This window comes from Cloeon dipterum, chromosome 1, assembly GCF_949628265.1.
Source record: "Cloeon dipterum chromosome 1, ieCloDipt1.1, whole genome shotgun sequence".
NCBI lineage: Eukaryota > Metazoa > Arthropoda > Insecta > Ephemeroptera > Baetidae > Cloeon > Cloeon dipterum.
Window position 1 is genome coordinate 29,253,755 of NC_088786.1, and position 14,772 is coordinate 29,268,526.

Genomic DNA, 14,772 nt, shown 5'->3' on the forward strand with positions numbered 1-14,772 from the left:
CGGCCGTTTGCAAACACGCATACGCGTTTCTCCCGTCTGGCAGCAATACAAAGAACAAGAAGAAGCAGTATTACATCATTACTCTGGGTGGTCAACTCTAAGCACGTCTCTTGGGGGCGGATCACGGCACACCGTTTTTTAGCTCAACCTTGAAACACTGTACAATGCTTTCCTTATGCCCAGCGTTGCCATTTTCTCTCAAGGTTGCGTTGCCGTGATCCGCCCCTTGTTCTATTATTTGTCATGATCGAAATTGGTTCATCATCGATATTAATGACGTGGATTTAATGTTTTAATGACCGACCGAAACTAAGACAAACTATAGAGAGCTTAAAAATGGATTATATTGCAATTACTGTATTTTGTATCTCACAGTACAGTTTAATTCGAACACTTTCATATAAGTAAAGGATTGTCTCTAGTCTCCTTACTACAATATGTGATTGAAGCTCCCAAGAAAATGTTCTTTTTGTGTTAACCGAACGATTTTCCCGATTTTCGGAAGGGAAAGCGGTACCGGTCCATTTTGCGGTGCTCACTCATTTTATTCTACCCGTGAATTTATTGTCACTGCACACAACAATTAATTCATATGAAAGATTTAGCAGGAGTGCAACGGCCTTTCTTTGCGAGAGAAACCGACAGAAAAACTGAACATGTGGCAAATCCACGACCCTAATCACGTTGTAAGAAATCAAATACCTCTTTCTCTGTGCCTAGCTTTGCTTCTCTCTTTCTTTGAACACCATTTTTCCCGCTCACAGCCGGCAGCTGCGTGGATGAAGTGCTTTTCAGATTCCTCCATTATGCGCGTGCGGCGAAAAAACGCTTTTTGAGCGTGTTAAAGCAGTAATAACATTTTTCTTCTCTACAATTGCGTTTTCCCACTAGGGATTTTGTTTGTATTAAAATACATATAAAAATATGTGTGCATTTCATTTGTGCACACCGGCAACTCAGTCAGTGGTTTTGCGTTACGCTCCTTCGTGCTAAAAGCTAAAATTGTTTGAGTTGGAAGATTCTTTCATGCGGGATTTATAATTTTTGAGATGCAAAGCTACATCTGAAAAAATTACGATCACTGTTTTATTCATGATGCAAAAAACTTATAATATATCGCAATCGAATATTTGGCTAAATATTCTAAAATTATGACTAACAAGCCCTCCTCTGTCTCGTTGTTTAAAAAGATCATTGTCGTGGAAAATACGAGACTGTGTCCGAAATGCCATCATGCACGAGTCCTTATTGGACGATTCGCAGTGTTCTAAGACACAAAAGCAGCTATATTTCTGTGTCCAAGAACCTCTTTTCATCTGCTAAAAACGAACTTTTTCATTGCACAGTATGTGTTGGCACAACGCGCGCGGGAAGCTGACAACCTGACGTTTGATTTTGCGTGCTTCCCTCGGCCAGCCACCCTTTCGCTCCGCTCTGACAAATCCGCTTTGTTCTTTTTGCAGTTTTGGGCAGCGTATGTTCCGTGCGAGTCGCAATTCCGAGACGCAGTGCAGCTTACCCTGGAGCAGATCGACGTGATCAGGAGACTGACTCAGAAGTACGAGCCCCACCTGACACTGTGTCTGTCAGCGGCAGGTATGTAACCACATCTTGCGACCTAACCACGAGCAAACATAATTGTGTGTACATACACGCCAGCACGCCACATCCCATCGCAGAATTGTATTGCAAACACGGCCATGTTTGGTGGTCGGAGTGGGTGGACGTCTCGCTCTGTCTGTCTCTCTGTCTGTTTGTTCTGCCTTGTTGCTTTCGTATTGGCACTTGAATTTCAAAGCGTGTCTAAAATAAACACACGTACTCTTCCCCCTTGTCAAAATATATCAATAGAGCTCATGAATGAATAACGTGTTGAAAAAATAAGCAGAAAAATGCCAAAATTTGAAAGGGTGTTTAAAACTTGCTCTTTTGGTATTCGGTATTTGTGAAAATGACAAATGAAGGTTATTAAGCAACGAATTTGAGAACTTGAAAGGAATTCTCTTGTGCGATGGTGCGAAGTAATAGCAAAAGAAACTTAAAGCTGCAAACAATATCAAAGCACAACAATTCAAGTAAAAATGGAGTATGAATTGCTCACACTAACCATGGAAGACATTCTACTGCTCATCTCGTCGGGGCAGTTCCCAAAGTTTGCCTGAAACTTGGTACGCTCTGTATGAGCGCGGCAGGCTGGCTCGAGGCTCTAACATTCACCATTAAGTGATACATATCAAAATTCCCGGATGTCCACGCAAAAAATCTTGTTATGGTGTTTGAGTTGCTTTCAGAATGACAATACTTTGTAAGTGCGATAAACTCAAAATTTTGTTGATATAAATATATCAACAATATGACATCAAGTAAGAATTAAATTCCATGAGAACTAAGTGATCTCAGCTTGATATCAACGTATTTCTGGAAATCAAATTTAACACCTATTGGACCTTTCTTTCTATTCTTTCACAATACCAGCTCGTAGTAAGGTTACCCAGAGCGAGAAATATTATTCAAATGAGCTGCGAAAGAGAGGAATATATTAACATCTCAAGAGCTGGAGGCTGAGTTAAGGCGAAAAATTGCAAATTTATTTCCCGTTTTTCGTTCAACCCAGCCATTTACATAAATCTTTATTTAAAATAGCAGCACATTCGGGTCTGGAAATGAGCGTCTCCTTCATTACGCAGAAAATTAATTATTCCACCATCTTTTGCATAATGCTAGCGACTTGCCACCTTTCCGCCAGTTATATTGGCTATTTAAATCCAGTTTCAAGTCCCGGCGGAGATTTTAGCAAATTTGACTAAGAGAATAATGGGTCCGTTGGGGAGGAAAAGCGCTCGTTAAAAAATCAGGATGGAATCATGCTTCCTCTCCAATCGCGATGCTACCCACGTAGCATCGCAGACTTTGTTGTTATTACCGTCGCACAATGCGAGGTTGTCCCGGCGCACAGCACAACACAGAGAGGGAAATATTTATCTGAAGGTTTAATTGAGCCGCAGGAAAGCGAGCGTATGCACAGCAGCGCATTGCCCTCTCGTCAACCACTCATTTTGCCTCTTGTGTCGCGTCAGCGGGCACGTGCGAATCCACAATGGGATGTTAACGAGCCTCGAGCCAGCCTGCCGCGCTCATACAGAGCGTACCAAGTTTCAGGCAAACTTTGGGAACTGCCCCGACGAGATGAGCAGTAGAATCAAGAACTACTCGCAGGAAGGAAACTTTTGATTTTGCATGAAAATTTAATTTCGCTTTCCGAGATTCCCTGAGAAAACTATCATCAGTATAAACTTGGAGATTTAATATTTTGCGCCACCCTGTATATACGACCGCTTCTTTGTGTGGTCAGTTGGATCAATCCAAACACGGATTGCAATGCAGAGAAATAAATACAAATCAATCCGTCCGGTATTTGTGGATTCATTCATGAATGTGCAATTTCGGTCGCACAGCCGCTGCTCATCAGTCATGTTGTTTGGCTTCAGAACTCGTTTGTTATTTTTCCTCGCAGACTCTCGGCGCGCTCGGCGATTGTTTTGCTCCTTTTTCAATGCAGCTAGTGGTGTAATACCCGTGCGTTCGAGCGAAAGAGCGACGCCGAAATTAATTAAACCGGGATTTGCGGATGCTCGCGGAGATTTAAGCCGCAGATTTGACGCTCTGCCCGTTGTTTATTCTCTTTCAGCGTGCACGGGTGAATACATTTTTGGTTGCAATTTCTTCTTTCTTTCCTCACCGATTAATACTTGGAATGAGTTGGGTTATTAATTTCTTTGTTATAAATCATTTTCATTTATAACGTCAAAAGTTGTTTCTTTTATTTATTTCCTCCAATTTATAAACCAATTGCATTTCTTCTTAGCAAACTTATTACAAAGTCATGATTAAAATGTTTAAATTAAATTTTCTCGTAATTTACAGAGCAAAGTTTGTTTCGTTTTATATATTTAATATTTTTTAACATCTCGCTATCAGATCACCGTGTCCCAATAACTCCGCCTAGGACATTTTGCCATCTCTGACATTCAGCAGCCAGTAATAGATCCCCGAAATGCTTAAATATTTCCCATTGCCTTGACACTGCAAGGAATATGACATACAAATATGAGCCAACGGGGCTAACAATAAGAGAGGAATTATTGTTTAGACCACAATAAATCCTTGTTGCCAAACTGCAAAGCGAATTATAGACGATTGAGTTAAACCAAAATTTTTACAGGTACCACGTTCCATTTTTTGAGAAAATTGGATGGAATTTTTTTTCGGTCCTTTTTATTGCTGCAAGGTCTCTACAATACTTATTGAAAATGACATTAGAGTTGTCAGAAACCAATTTTTGTAAAGTATAATAGATGGAAGTGACTGAAGCAACAACCTCGCATGGACAGAGAAAACAATCGAGAAGTGAAGAGCAGGCACAAAATTCAGTTTATTTCTTTCTGTGTTCCCTGCATCGTCAGCTCATAAATTTTGCATCTTTCTGCGCCAATTTGACCACGCGTTCTCCTAAACCAACACTATACGCATCCTGGCTCGCCATATACCTGCCTGCTGATAAAATCATCCCCCTTTTTTCCGGAATCGCGCCACTCAGCGCTTTCGCCCAAACTCCATCACCGCCGGACCCCGTTCTCCTTTTCCTCTCGTATGGAATTCATCAAATTCTTGCGCCTTCGCAACGTCAGTCAAACCCTGGCCGTGCCACCAAAAATACTTCCCTCGGTTTTTTTCCACCCAATTGACCTTTATTTTAGCTCGCAGCTGCTGATACTGAAAAATCTGCAAGATATCGAGTCACGTTGCCTGATCATTTAACGGCAAAATCGTAATTGATTGCTAAATGCCGGTGCGCCCGGCTGGAAGTAAACCCACGTTATTTTGCGGTTGCGTGCAAAATCGATTTGCACGCGCTGTACGCCTACAACCTCGCGGATATTTCCCGAACGAGCGCATTGTTCGATGTTTTCTAACAAGAGGGCCAGTTCAGTTCCTACTTTCCTAATTCTTGACCTTCATTGGAGTTTCAAATTTACATCACGGGCCATTCCATTTTAATCAATCAGCAGGTCTTGACTGCTTTTTGCTTTCAACTAAAACAAGTGCCCAATTTGAAGTCAGAAAATTTAAAATACAATATGACTGTATTATTTAATGTTTCTTTACGAGTAATATATATCGCCTCAAAAAATAGATAATTGCTATCGGATTCTGTGTTAAATATATTGGACGTGTTGCAAGCTCAAAATATATTAAGATATTTTCAGGAATCTTTCTAGATTAAGAAGAACTGAAAATCCGGAAAATCAAATAGCGAGCGTGTTTCATTTTTACTGTAACGATATTTTCACGATCGTGATGCTATAATTACTTGTGATATGAAATCTTGGCCTCGCCCGCACCCCTGGCTCTGCGCCACTGAACTGCTGCCAATTGAAATTTTAATTTTGAAAATGCGATTATCCTGCAGCTGAAACTGCCGATTCTTCCACTTTTCTTCTTCTTCTCAGCGAGTTTGAGATGGAAAAGGCTCAAGATTGCTATTCCCTGATGCTTAATTTAAATGCAAATGTCTGGCCTGCGAGTGCAGCGAATGCAAACAACATTTTAGGCGAAGAGAAGAAATTACTTTTGCGACTTTAGAGATCCTCTCTGTCTGCGCCCGTTTCCCATCTTATTTTATTTCCACAGCTCGCATATTTCGATATTTCATTTCTATCACAAATTCGATGGTAAAAATGGGAGTTTTTACACCCCGTATTTGCCTGAAGAATGATTACATAATTTTTGCCACATGAGCACACACAACTTGTGACTGAAATTAGTCACACATTTTTATGTCAACATTTATTTATAGCATTTTACATTTAAGTGAGTGGGCCTAAAAACAGTTGTAAATAATTAAGTGTACAATCCAAATATGCATGTAAACAAAGAGTTGGAAATTCATGAAAAATGGAACTGGCATGAAACACGTACGCATTTTGCGCGGTAATGATATTAAATTGCGCACGTATTAAACGATGCTTTTCCTTGGCTTCTTGACGCTAATAATAACAAATAGAAACATTGTTTTCGCAATTACTGTCCGTGCATTAAAAATAAATCCATATGTTCTTTCAATCAAAGAATACATATTTAAAAAAAACCAATCGCTCTTATAAATATAATAAATCAAATATAAAAATAAAAACACGGATAAATTCCGAATATTATTAATTTTCTGATGAAAATGATTACTCGTCTGCAGGCGCCCGACAAATATATTTCTCAATATTTCGATTAAAACACAAATTTTGACTCATGCACAGCATTTTCCCTGCAAAACATTTAAATAGCACCCCACTTTACAACCCATTTGCAAGCGTCTATCACGGTACTCGGAAGCTAAATGTACTAATTTGTCTCCATGCAACTTTTCAGTGTGAGTGTTCAGTGCTGCCTCTCTAACGTGGGCCATTTGTCTTGTTGCAGACATCCGGACAGCGCACGAAGCAGGTCGCATGTGCAGTCTGATTGGGGTCGAGGGAGGCCACTCACTGGGCAACTCGATGGCGGTTTTGCGGTCGCTGTACGACCTCGGCGTCCGCTACCTCACTCTCACCTCGACCTGCAACACTCCGTGGTGAGTATGTGTGTGTGCGTTTCCTTCGCTGCATGAATTCGGATTCGCACAACTGCGCTGGCACGCGGCCAACGCACGTTTTTGCTCCCACCGCCGCCGACCCTTAAATGGTTAAATTCGCCTACTTATTCGCGGCCACGCTGGTGTCACTGAATTCCAAAGCAGTCAGTTTGCGAAGCTACTTCGCAAACCGACTCGGATGGTAGGAATTTGCATCCGAGCTCGTTGATTTTGCGCTCGAACCGCACAACTTGATGCCGCTTCGCAGAACTGCAACGTAGATAAAACTGTTTCTTTTATTATTGTTGCTTATCTAAGATGATGATGTCGTTGGTCTAGTTCCCAGTAAACGTTCGTCTTCACGACTGTCTTCCACTTGTGACTGCGCAGATAATAGAGGCTTGTTTGGGTTTAATAAAGGGTCTATTCTGGACCCTTCATTAGCAATTGACATAATTGGACAATGGAAAGGACGGATTTTTATAAAAGAAAAACTCGTTCCAATTTATCCGATGTTCCGATTATATAATGGAAAACGGGTTAAACCAAACATAATAATTGTAATTACCAGTGTCAGTAACACAAACACGTTCAAAATTGCACCACAAAACCAGCTCGCAGAGGGGGTGGTTGGGGGAGAAATTTCATTTTCGCATTCTTTCAGTATTGGTGGCAGGTCATTTCAGGGCTTGCATGAAAAGGTGCTTTGGCCAACAGAACAAGCTCAAAAGACATTATTAATTAATTTCAAAGCTCCTATTTACAGTGAATGTATTCTAGAAAACTTGACCGTTTAAAAGAATTAAAAAAATTTATTTACTGGTTTTTGCGTTGAACCTTTCATCAGTTGAACTTTTGGCGTGAATTCACGTAACTACCTCTCTGGCGCGTCCAATTTAAACACTAACTGAACCAGATTAAACCAAAAACAAAAACGAATTTTTCTGCCGCAAAAAGTTGTTTCAAAAACAGTTACGCAGAATTTGATAAGCTCATTTTCAGTGTAAGTGGGTAATATCAGCAGAGCTACAAAATTGATCGATTTTTCATCATTTAAATAGCTACATCCAATTAAAAGATTAATTCCCTTGATTTCTTGTGGCTTTTGTTACCAACTCATTGCGATGATTTCATGAATCATCGGAGGAAATTTCTGGTGCAATTTCAGCTGCGTCCCTTTCTTAATCAGTTCGAAAAGGCTTGCTGCAAAAAGGTTCCGTTTACGGCATTCCACTTCCACAGCCGTCGGTCGGGTTTTGTCCCCATTGGGCCATATAAAAGGATTAAACACACGGCAGTGTCTCTCTTTCCGCTGCCACCGCCCGAAATTGTGACGCAATTTGTGCCTGCGTGGGGCTGCGAGCGCGATTCAAGTAGAGCGTGATTTACAAGGGGATCGGCTGCAATTCAAAAACACTTGCTCCAATAATTGCACTGAGAGCGATCGGTACATATACTCAGCGGGCAAACAAGTGAGGCTTGCGCTCGACGCTAATGCGATCGGCTATCTCCTCGCACTTTGTTTGTTTGCTCCAGCGGCGCGGTCGTTTCGGAATGCATGTTTGTACTTTTGACCTCGATCGCTCGCCCCCGCAGCCCGCTGTACACACTGCAATATCCTCTGTGGCCGCTTTGTTGCGAACATGGTGTGCTTCTCTCACCACGGGAGAGCTATCTATATATACTCTTGCGTCTCTTTCTTCGTGATGGAAACGGCTTTGAACTCTTTCCGCAAAATGCATATGTTTTGATTGCCTCTCGAATATCAATCGCACTCATCAATATTTTCTGCCACCACTGAATCAGGAAGCAAGTATCGTTTTTTTGCGCAGCGCATGCTGCGCCAAACGAGTTTCTACAAAGTGCTTTCTCGATGGAAGGGAAATTAGATTCGGGAAAGGAAGAGAAGCATAAAAGTCACCAGCGTTTCGTTCTTTCCAATCGGTACAAAGAGCAGGTCTCAAGAAATCCGATTCTTTTCTAATTCTAAATGTTCCGGAAATTTATTTCCAAAGAAAAGCGTCAATGGTCGAGATTGTTTTTGGAAACATTTATTTGGGGGAATTTTATAATTATCAAATGGCTCAGCTCTGCGCGGGTATTTTCAAGATGGATAGCTATTAGTGAAACTTTAAAAGACAAAAAATAATGGCTCGTTCTCGTACTGTACAGCGGCTGATTAGGCCCCTCAGGCCTCATCAGTACTTTACCTGCAAGATAAAATTCATGCCACATTTAATTTTTGTTATTCATTTGGGTGTTAAATCAAAACAAAAATTGCGCGCACTGGGAATTGAATTAAAAGTAAAATTAGTTTGTGCGGACGAGCTGCGAAAAAGAAGATATTCTCGCTCATTCAGAACAACCACTGTTTTTGGGCCCCCAGAGGTCTCATTAGCAGTACAGAGCATATCCATTAAGTAATTTTTCTCAGCTCAAAATATCATAAATTTTCTGTTAAAATTAAATTTAGCTTCCTCGGTTTATATAGCGAGCTATTTACTTTTCCACATTTCTACAGATATTTCTTGCTCAATTTTCGGCCACTGGTTAAAGCCCTAATTCATGAGCTGCAAACGTGAGTTACAATTTGTTAGAGTTAGTTAAAAAAATTCATGCTTTAATTTCACATCAACATTATTCGGATAAACAGCGTTACAATTATTACTCCCTCAATGTTGCAGTCTTAAATACAGTCTAAGTTGAATGTATAGACAGAGATTCAAATATCTGCATAACGAAAGAAAACTCAATTAGATCTGCAACCATTAGAATTAACTTCCTGTACTCGCTCACTTTACACAGAGGAAGCTGCATTAAATTGAATCCCTCTATTGGCATACATAAAAGGTCATTGAATAAAAAAATAGCAATATAAACACTCTAAATTAATATTCACCAATTCGTGTAAAGATTTAAATAATTCAGGTATCGAATAAATATCTCTATTCATTATTTTGCTACTATTTCGGAAAGTTATTTTGAAATTGAAATTGAAAATCAGGAGCAGAGCAGCGCTGACAACTCCATTCGCTTATCTGAAGCCGTGCTGACAGTTTTTAAGAGGTCAACAGGCGAGGCAATGCGCTGGAAAATTTCAATTCAAGAGCGAGAACGTGTCCAACAGCACAATAAATAGTCGCTTTTTGCTGCGACACACGACATGAGCCTGGCGAGCAGCGCTCCAGGCGTCAAACTCAGCTTGGACGCGCGTGTCGTCGGAAAAAGCAGCTCCGCTACTACAATTGCGGCCGTCCAGATCGCACTAAAAGAGGCGTGATATGGAAGAGCATTTCCATCACTCAACACTCGCCTGTCCCATCGACCGACCCACAAGAGACTTTTTTCTGCACGTGACAAAAATATTGATCATTTATTATGATCACATAGAAAAGCTAGAAGGGTGCCGGTTACGTGATAGTTTAAATGAAAAATTCACCCAAAATATTATTATGAAGATCTAGCTGTTCTTGTAAAACTATATATTTTCATCCTTTATATTTCTAATGAAGAACTTAAGGAAGGCTATTCTGCAGAATAAATTATATGGGAACTTTATATTCAAAAGTTAAAACTTTATTAAATTCGACGTGTTATGGCTCTAATTGGTGCCTTTTTGTTAAATTTATTATAATATTTATAATTTTTGACAGTTATTGTAATAAAAAATAAATTTAAATGTTGGTGCCGAAATCTATCAAGATTAAAAATTCTTAACTACTCATATAAAACAACGAGTATATAATCCGGTTATAATTTGCAGAAGTTAATAAACAGCTCATATTATATTTACAGTGCTTCCACTTTCAATTTGTTAAAAATTCTCCATATTAATCCAGGAAAATCACAAATACTGTGTTTACAAAATGATTTTTACAAAAGAGGTAAACAAGTGTGACGTGGGTTGTAAATTATCGCACTCATCCCTCTTCATCTGTTTCCAATATATTGATTGTTTGATGACACTTCGACGCAAAATATCCCAAAATAGCTTCGTTACGAGCAACTAACAGTTCCACTCAATAAAACGAAAACACGCGGAGAGAATTTTTTCCGATTTTTCATGTACCGACTATGTTGTGAAGTATGGGTTTTACTACTGCACGCTTTTCAGGAAGACTCATATTATATCTTTCTCACTTGTCTAACGTATCATTAATTATTTATTTAAATGAACTTAAGTAAAGCCTGCTAAAAATTGAACGTGAAACTGGGAAAATAGATTTCATGCAAAAATAAAATCGCGTTTTTATACCACACACGTTTGTCCTTTGCATATCTAAATTGGTTTCAGCTCTAGTTCAGAGCACTCTGTGAAATTGGTTGCTTGTGTGGTTTTGTTGCATATCCAAATGTTTGCCTGAAATCAATCCATTGCAAGGTTATTGCTTATTAGATATTGTAAGATTTCCATATAAGTATTTTTAGGTTGTATCTATTGTAGCAGTTATAAGTGATTTTCAGTGTTCCTTCTGTTGCTATTTTTGTAATCTACTTTGAGCTTTAACTTCAGTTTTTCCACATGATTTGAAGGAAGTTAATTCCATCTAAATTTTTGGAGAGAGAAAACCCCAAAAAACCAATCATTGGATTACCGCCATCCAATTCAGTGGCACATGTTTCGCTTTCAATCGGTCATAAACCGATCTGCGAAGATCGCGAACGAACGCTTGAATTATATCAAGCTCATTTTTCCGCTCCACCAGCATTAGCCGCCGACTATTGCCCGAATTTCAACGCGATCCAATTCCGATTCAATCCCAGCGGAGTACATCAAACGGCAGCGAGAAGAACAAACGCGCGCCTGTCCTCTGTGTTGATTCAAGCGTGTGCAATTAAAATTTCAGGGCGGACTGTTCGCTGGCCGACAAGCCGAATTCCGGAGCGTTGCCCCAGAACGGAGGACTGAGCAAATTTGGCAAGGTAAGCTTTTGCCTCTGGCTCGATTGAAATTCACACCCGCGTGCGAGCGAGCAGCGTTGAAAGTGAGTCAGTGAATGTGAGAGAGAAAGAGCGAGGAGTGTCTGTGTTTGCGCGCCAAATTATTTACGCCGTGGATAAAATTAACGAAGAGCAGCAGGCACGGACTGCGGCAAAAATTACAAATCTGTGCCAGGGGACACAGCGGCCCCCGTTTCCTTCTCACCCCTAAATTTTAAATTGCATGATGGTCTCCCAAACTTGCGAGCTGCAGTTGTTCAGGCCTGCCTTGACCAACCAGCCAGTTTTTTCCCAATTTGAACTTTCGTTTAGTCATTTTTAGGGTTAGGGATGCAAGACGATGAAAAGTTTTTCATGTGATTTACTTTTAACACATGAAACTTTACTTAACACATGAAACCCGCAAAAAATTCCCATTGGTGATTTATTTCTGATAAAAATAATCGAAACTCATTTAAGTGCAACCATTTGAATTTTATTATTTAAAAGTTTGAATAAAACAGAATGGCAAAACTCCCTGAAAATGGTATGTTATTGGCAAGAAATCACGAGAACAGTTTAAATTGGCTCCAACCCCGTCTAAATAAGCAGTCATTTTTCCTCGGAAAAACGTAAAAAATTCCCAACCCCAGTATTTTTTATGCCTTAACTTTTATAAACGGAAAACTGCGAAAAATATTTCCGGGCTTTAAAAAATACTAAAGTGGTGAGATAGTTTGTGCATAAAAAATAATTCATTTCTTTCGTTTATAAAAGCCATTGTTTAGATTCAATTTTGAAAAAGAAAATCCTATAAAGGTCACCAATAGACAAATTTCGTTTCACAGTGGCTATCAAATTAGTCATAAGCAATTTTAAGATACGATTTTGCACAATTCAAAGATAGTTCAGACAGTCCGTGCCTGTTACAGCAGCATCAGCTGGTATTTTGCTGCTCCACGCGACCTTTGAAGCAGCAGGAATTTAAGTATTTGCATACCGAGGGCGAGGAGAGGGCAAGAAATGCACACCCTGCGACTAGCGCGGTGTGGATAGAGAGAGACTGTAGCCATGTGTGGAGTCGGCGGCCGACGCCGGCCTGCGCAGCACTAAATAATCCGCCGCTCACAGGCTCAGGCTTCACTACTTAATACTGCTGCTGCTGGTGCAAAAACTAATTACTTTTTCAGTCCACCCCCTACCCCCTACTGCTCGCTTCGGTGCGCTTTATTAATAAGTTAATAACTGACACCTCGCTCTAGGCCGCAGGGATAGACGGTTGGCCTCTTTTGCACGTCCGATTTTGGATCCACTCTCCGGGATTTTTGCATATGCATGTGATTTTTAATGAGCAAAAAGTGGACTTTGAACCAGCATTTCTGATGGATGCTCCTCTGCAATGACTATCCTTTACAGGAGTAATGATGAATGCATAATTTAAAAAATAGAAAAAACAAAATGATGTGTAAAGTGAAACGGTTTTTTTTTTTCAGAATTATGATTTTAGCAATTTGTATCTGTTTTTTTGAACGTAACGAAAGGTATGTTTTAGTTTATATGTGTCTCTTTTAAGTGATTTGTTTCTTGCAATGGTCATTGTTTGACGGAATTATTTGTATCCCTACAAGTTGATTGAAGACTCAATGAAGGAATTGAAAACTGACTTTTTATGTAACAGCTTTAGTCTAAAAACCTCTTCATATTTTTTATATTTAGCCTTTTAACTGCGCTGAATTTGATAATATTCTTTAGTCCTTGAAAAATATTTTTATCATTTAGTTCAGTCACAACAGTAGATTTTTCTAGTTGCGTAATCAGTAATCAACTTTATCAGTATCAGCTAGGGGTTATACTTTTTAAGTTATTTTAATTTCAAATAGAAATTCTCGGATAAAAAATAAGTTGCTCTGCTGGCCCATAATGATAAACATAGTTGAGCCTTAAAATATTATGATGGGTTCATACTTTGTGCTAAATATGAGTTCATAACATAAATTATATGACGTGTGGCAAACGTAATCTCACTTCATTTTATCTACACCCATGCCATGTCATGTACTCTTCTAGAGCAGAAATTCTGCCATAACAGTTCAAATTGAGTTTCAAAGGTTTTTCCACTTCTCATCTTTCCTTTATGAGCCGCTTAACGTGCCATTTTGCAGTGAAACAAGTCTCCGATGTTGCATTACATTAGCATTACTTTGAAAAGAAATGCTGGCAAGTTTGAGCTGCATAAAGAGAGAAGACAATTTTCATTTACTCTTTTGCTCACAACACATCTACTCATTTATGCTCCTTTTCCGCCGTAATGGCACGGGAAGTTTATCCACGATGCACTTTCTAACAAGGGAGTACATCAGCGTTTGTCTAGAGCTCATCTTGAGTAAATTTCCAGACACATACAGCCATTGATTCAATTATTATCGTCGCCACCCAGGAACGAAAAATCGATTAGCCTGCACTTGTAACGAACGTGACGCTCGTTCCGCAGCAGTAATTCCAACAGCGACCTATTTTTCATTTCTCTCCTTTTGCTTCAGATAGAGAGAAAAGTACGCACGGATAATGATTACAGCATTTCGCGACCTGCAAGCACACTAGACGGTCGGCAATGAGGGGCTTACAATATTTCCGCAAACAAATCCATATTGTGATTAATTATAATTGTACAATTCAAATTGGATCTGGGAATCGGATGTGAACGTAACTTTTTTGTAGTCTTTTAATTAAAACAAATTTCAACGGTAAAAATATCATTACACCATATTTTAAGTTTGATATAAGTGATCAGGGTGGGATCTTAACTTGCATTTCACGGTAAAAAGTGCAAATACGGACATTTTGAGTCGTGAGCTTTATAATATTGATTTTTTCCGCCAGCATAGACGTCTTTCACGACAGAAATGAGATATTTGAATAACCGCCTTCTCGTTATTTTATGCCCAGCGATTTCAAATTTTGCATTCAACGAGCTCGTGCATGTGTCTGTTTGGCCTGTCGTTGCGGCTAATGCCGTCTTTTTTGGCAAAAAGACATTTAGCCGGCCGAGCGTGCTGCAGTCTCGTTCTGTACATAGGCCATACGTGAGGTTTACGCTTAGTACATGTGAAAGAAGCAGCTAGAGCCGTCCCGCCGGCGCTCTTCATTACATATGCGGATCTCATCTCGCTCCAAGAGCGGGCCGCAAAAACGGCAATCGTCGGCGCAAAAAGTCGACTGTTTCAATC

At 39.8% G+C, this 14,772-nt stretch overlaps 1 protein-coding gene across 2 annotated transcripts in view; it reads left to right on the forward strand.

Annotated features, from left to right (window-relative positions):
• LOC135937200 (dipeptidase 1-like) overlaps window positions 1–14,772 on the forward strand; it is an 86,800-nt gene that overhangs the window by 63,307 nt on the left and 8,721 nt on the right. For both annotated transcript variants that reach the window (XM_065480301.1, XM_065480308.1), the window contains exons 6-8: window positions 1,464–1,596; window positions 6,475–6,625; window positions 11,473–11,548. In XM_065480301.1, the coding sequence (XP_065336373.1) occupies window positions 1,464–1,596; window positions 6,475–6,625; window positions 11,473–11,548 (360 nt within the window). The remainder of the gene's footprint in view (window positions 1–1,463; window positions 1,597–6,474; window positions 6,626–11,472; window positions 11,549–14,772) is intronic.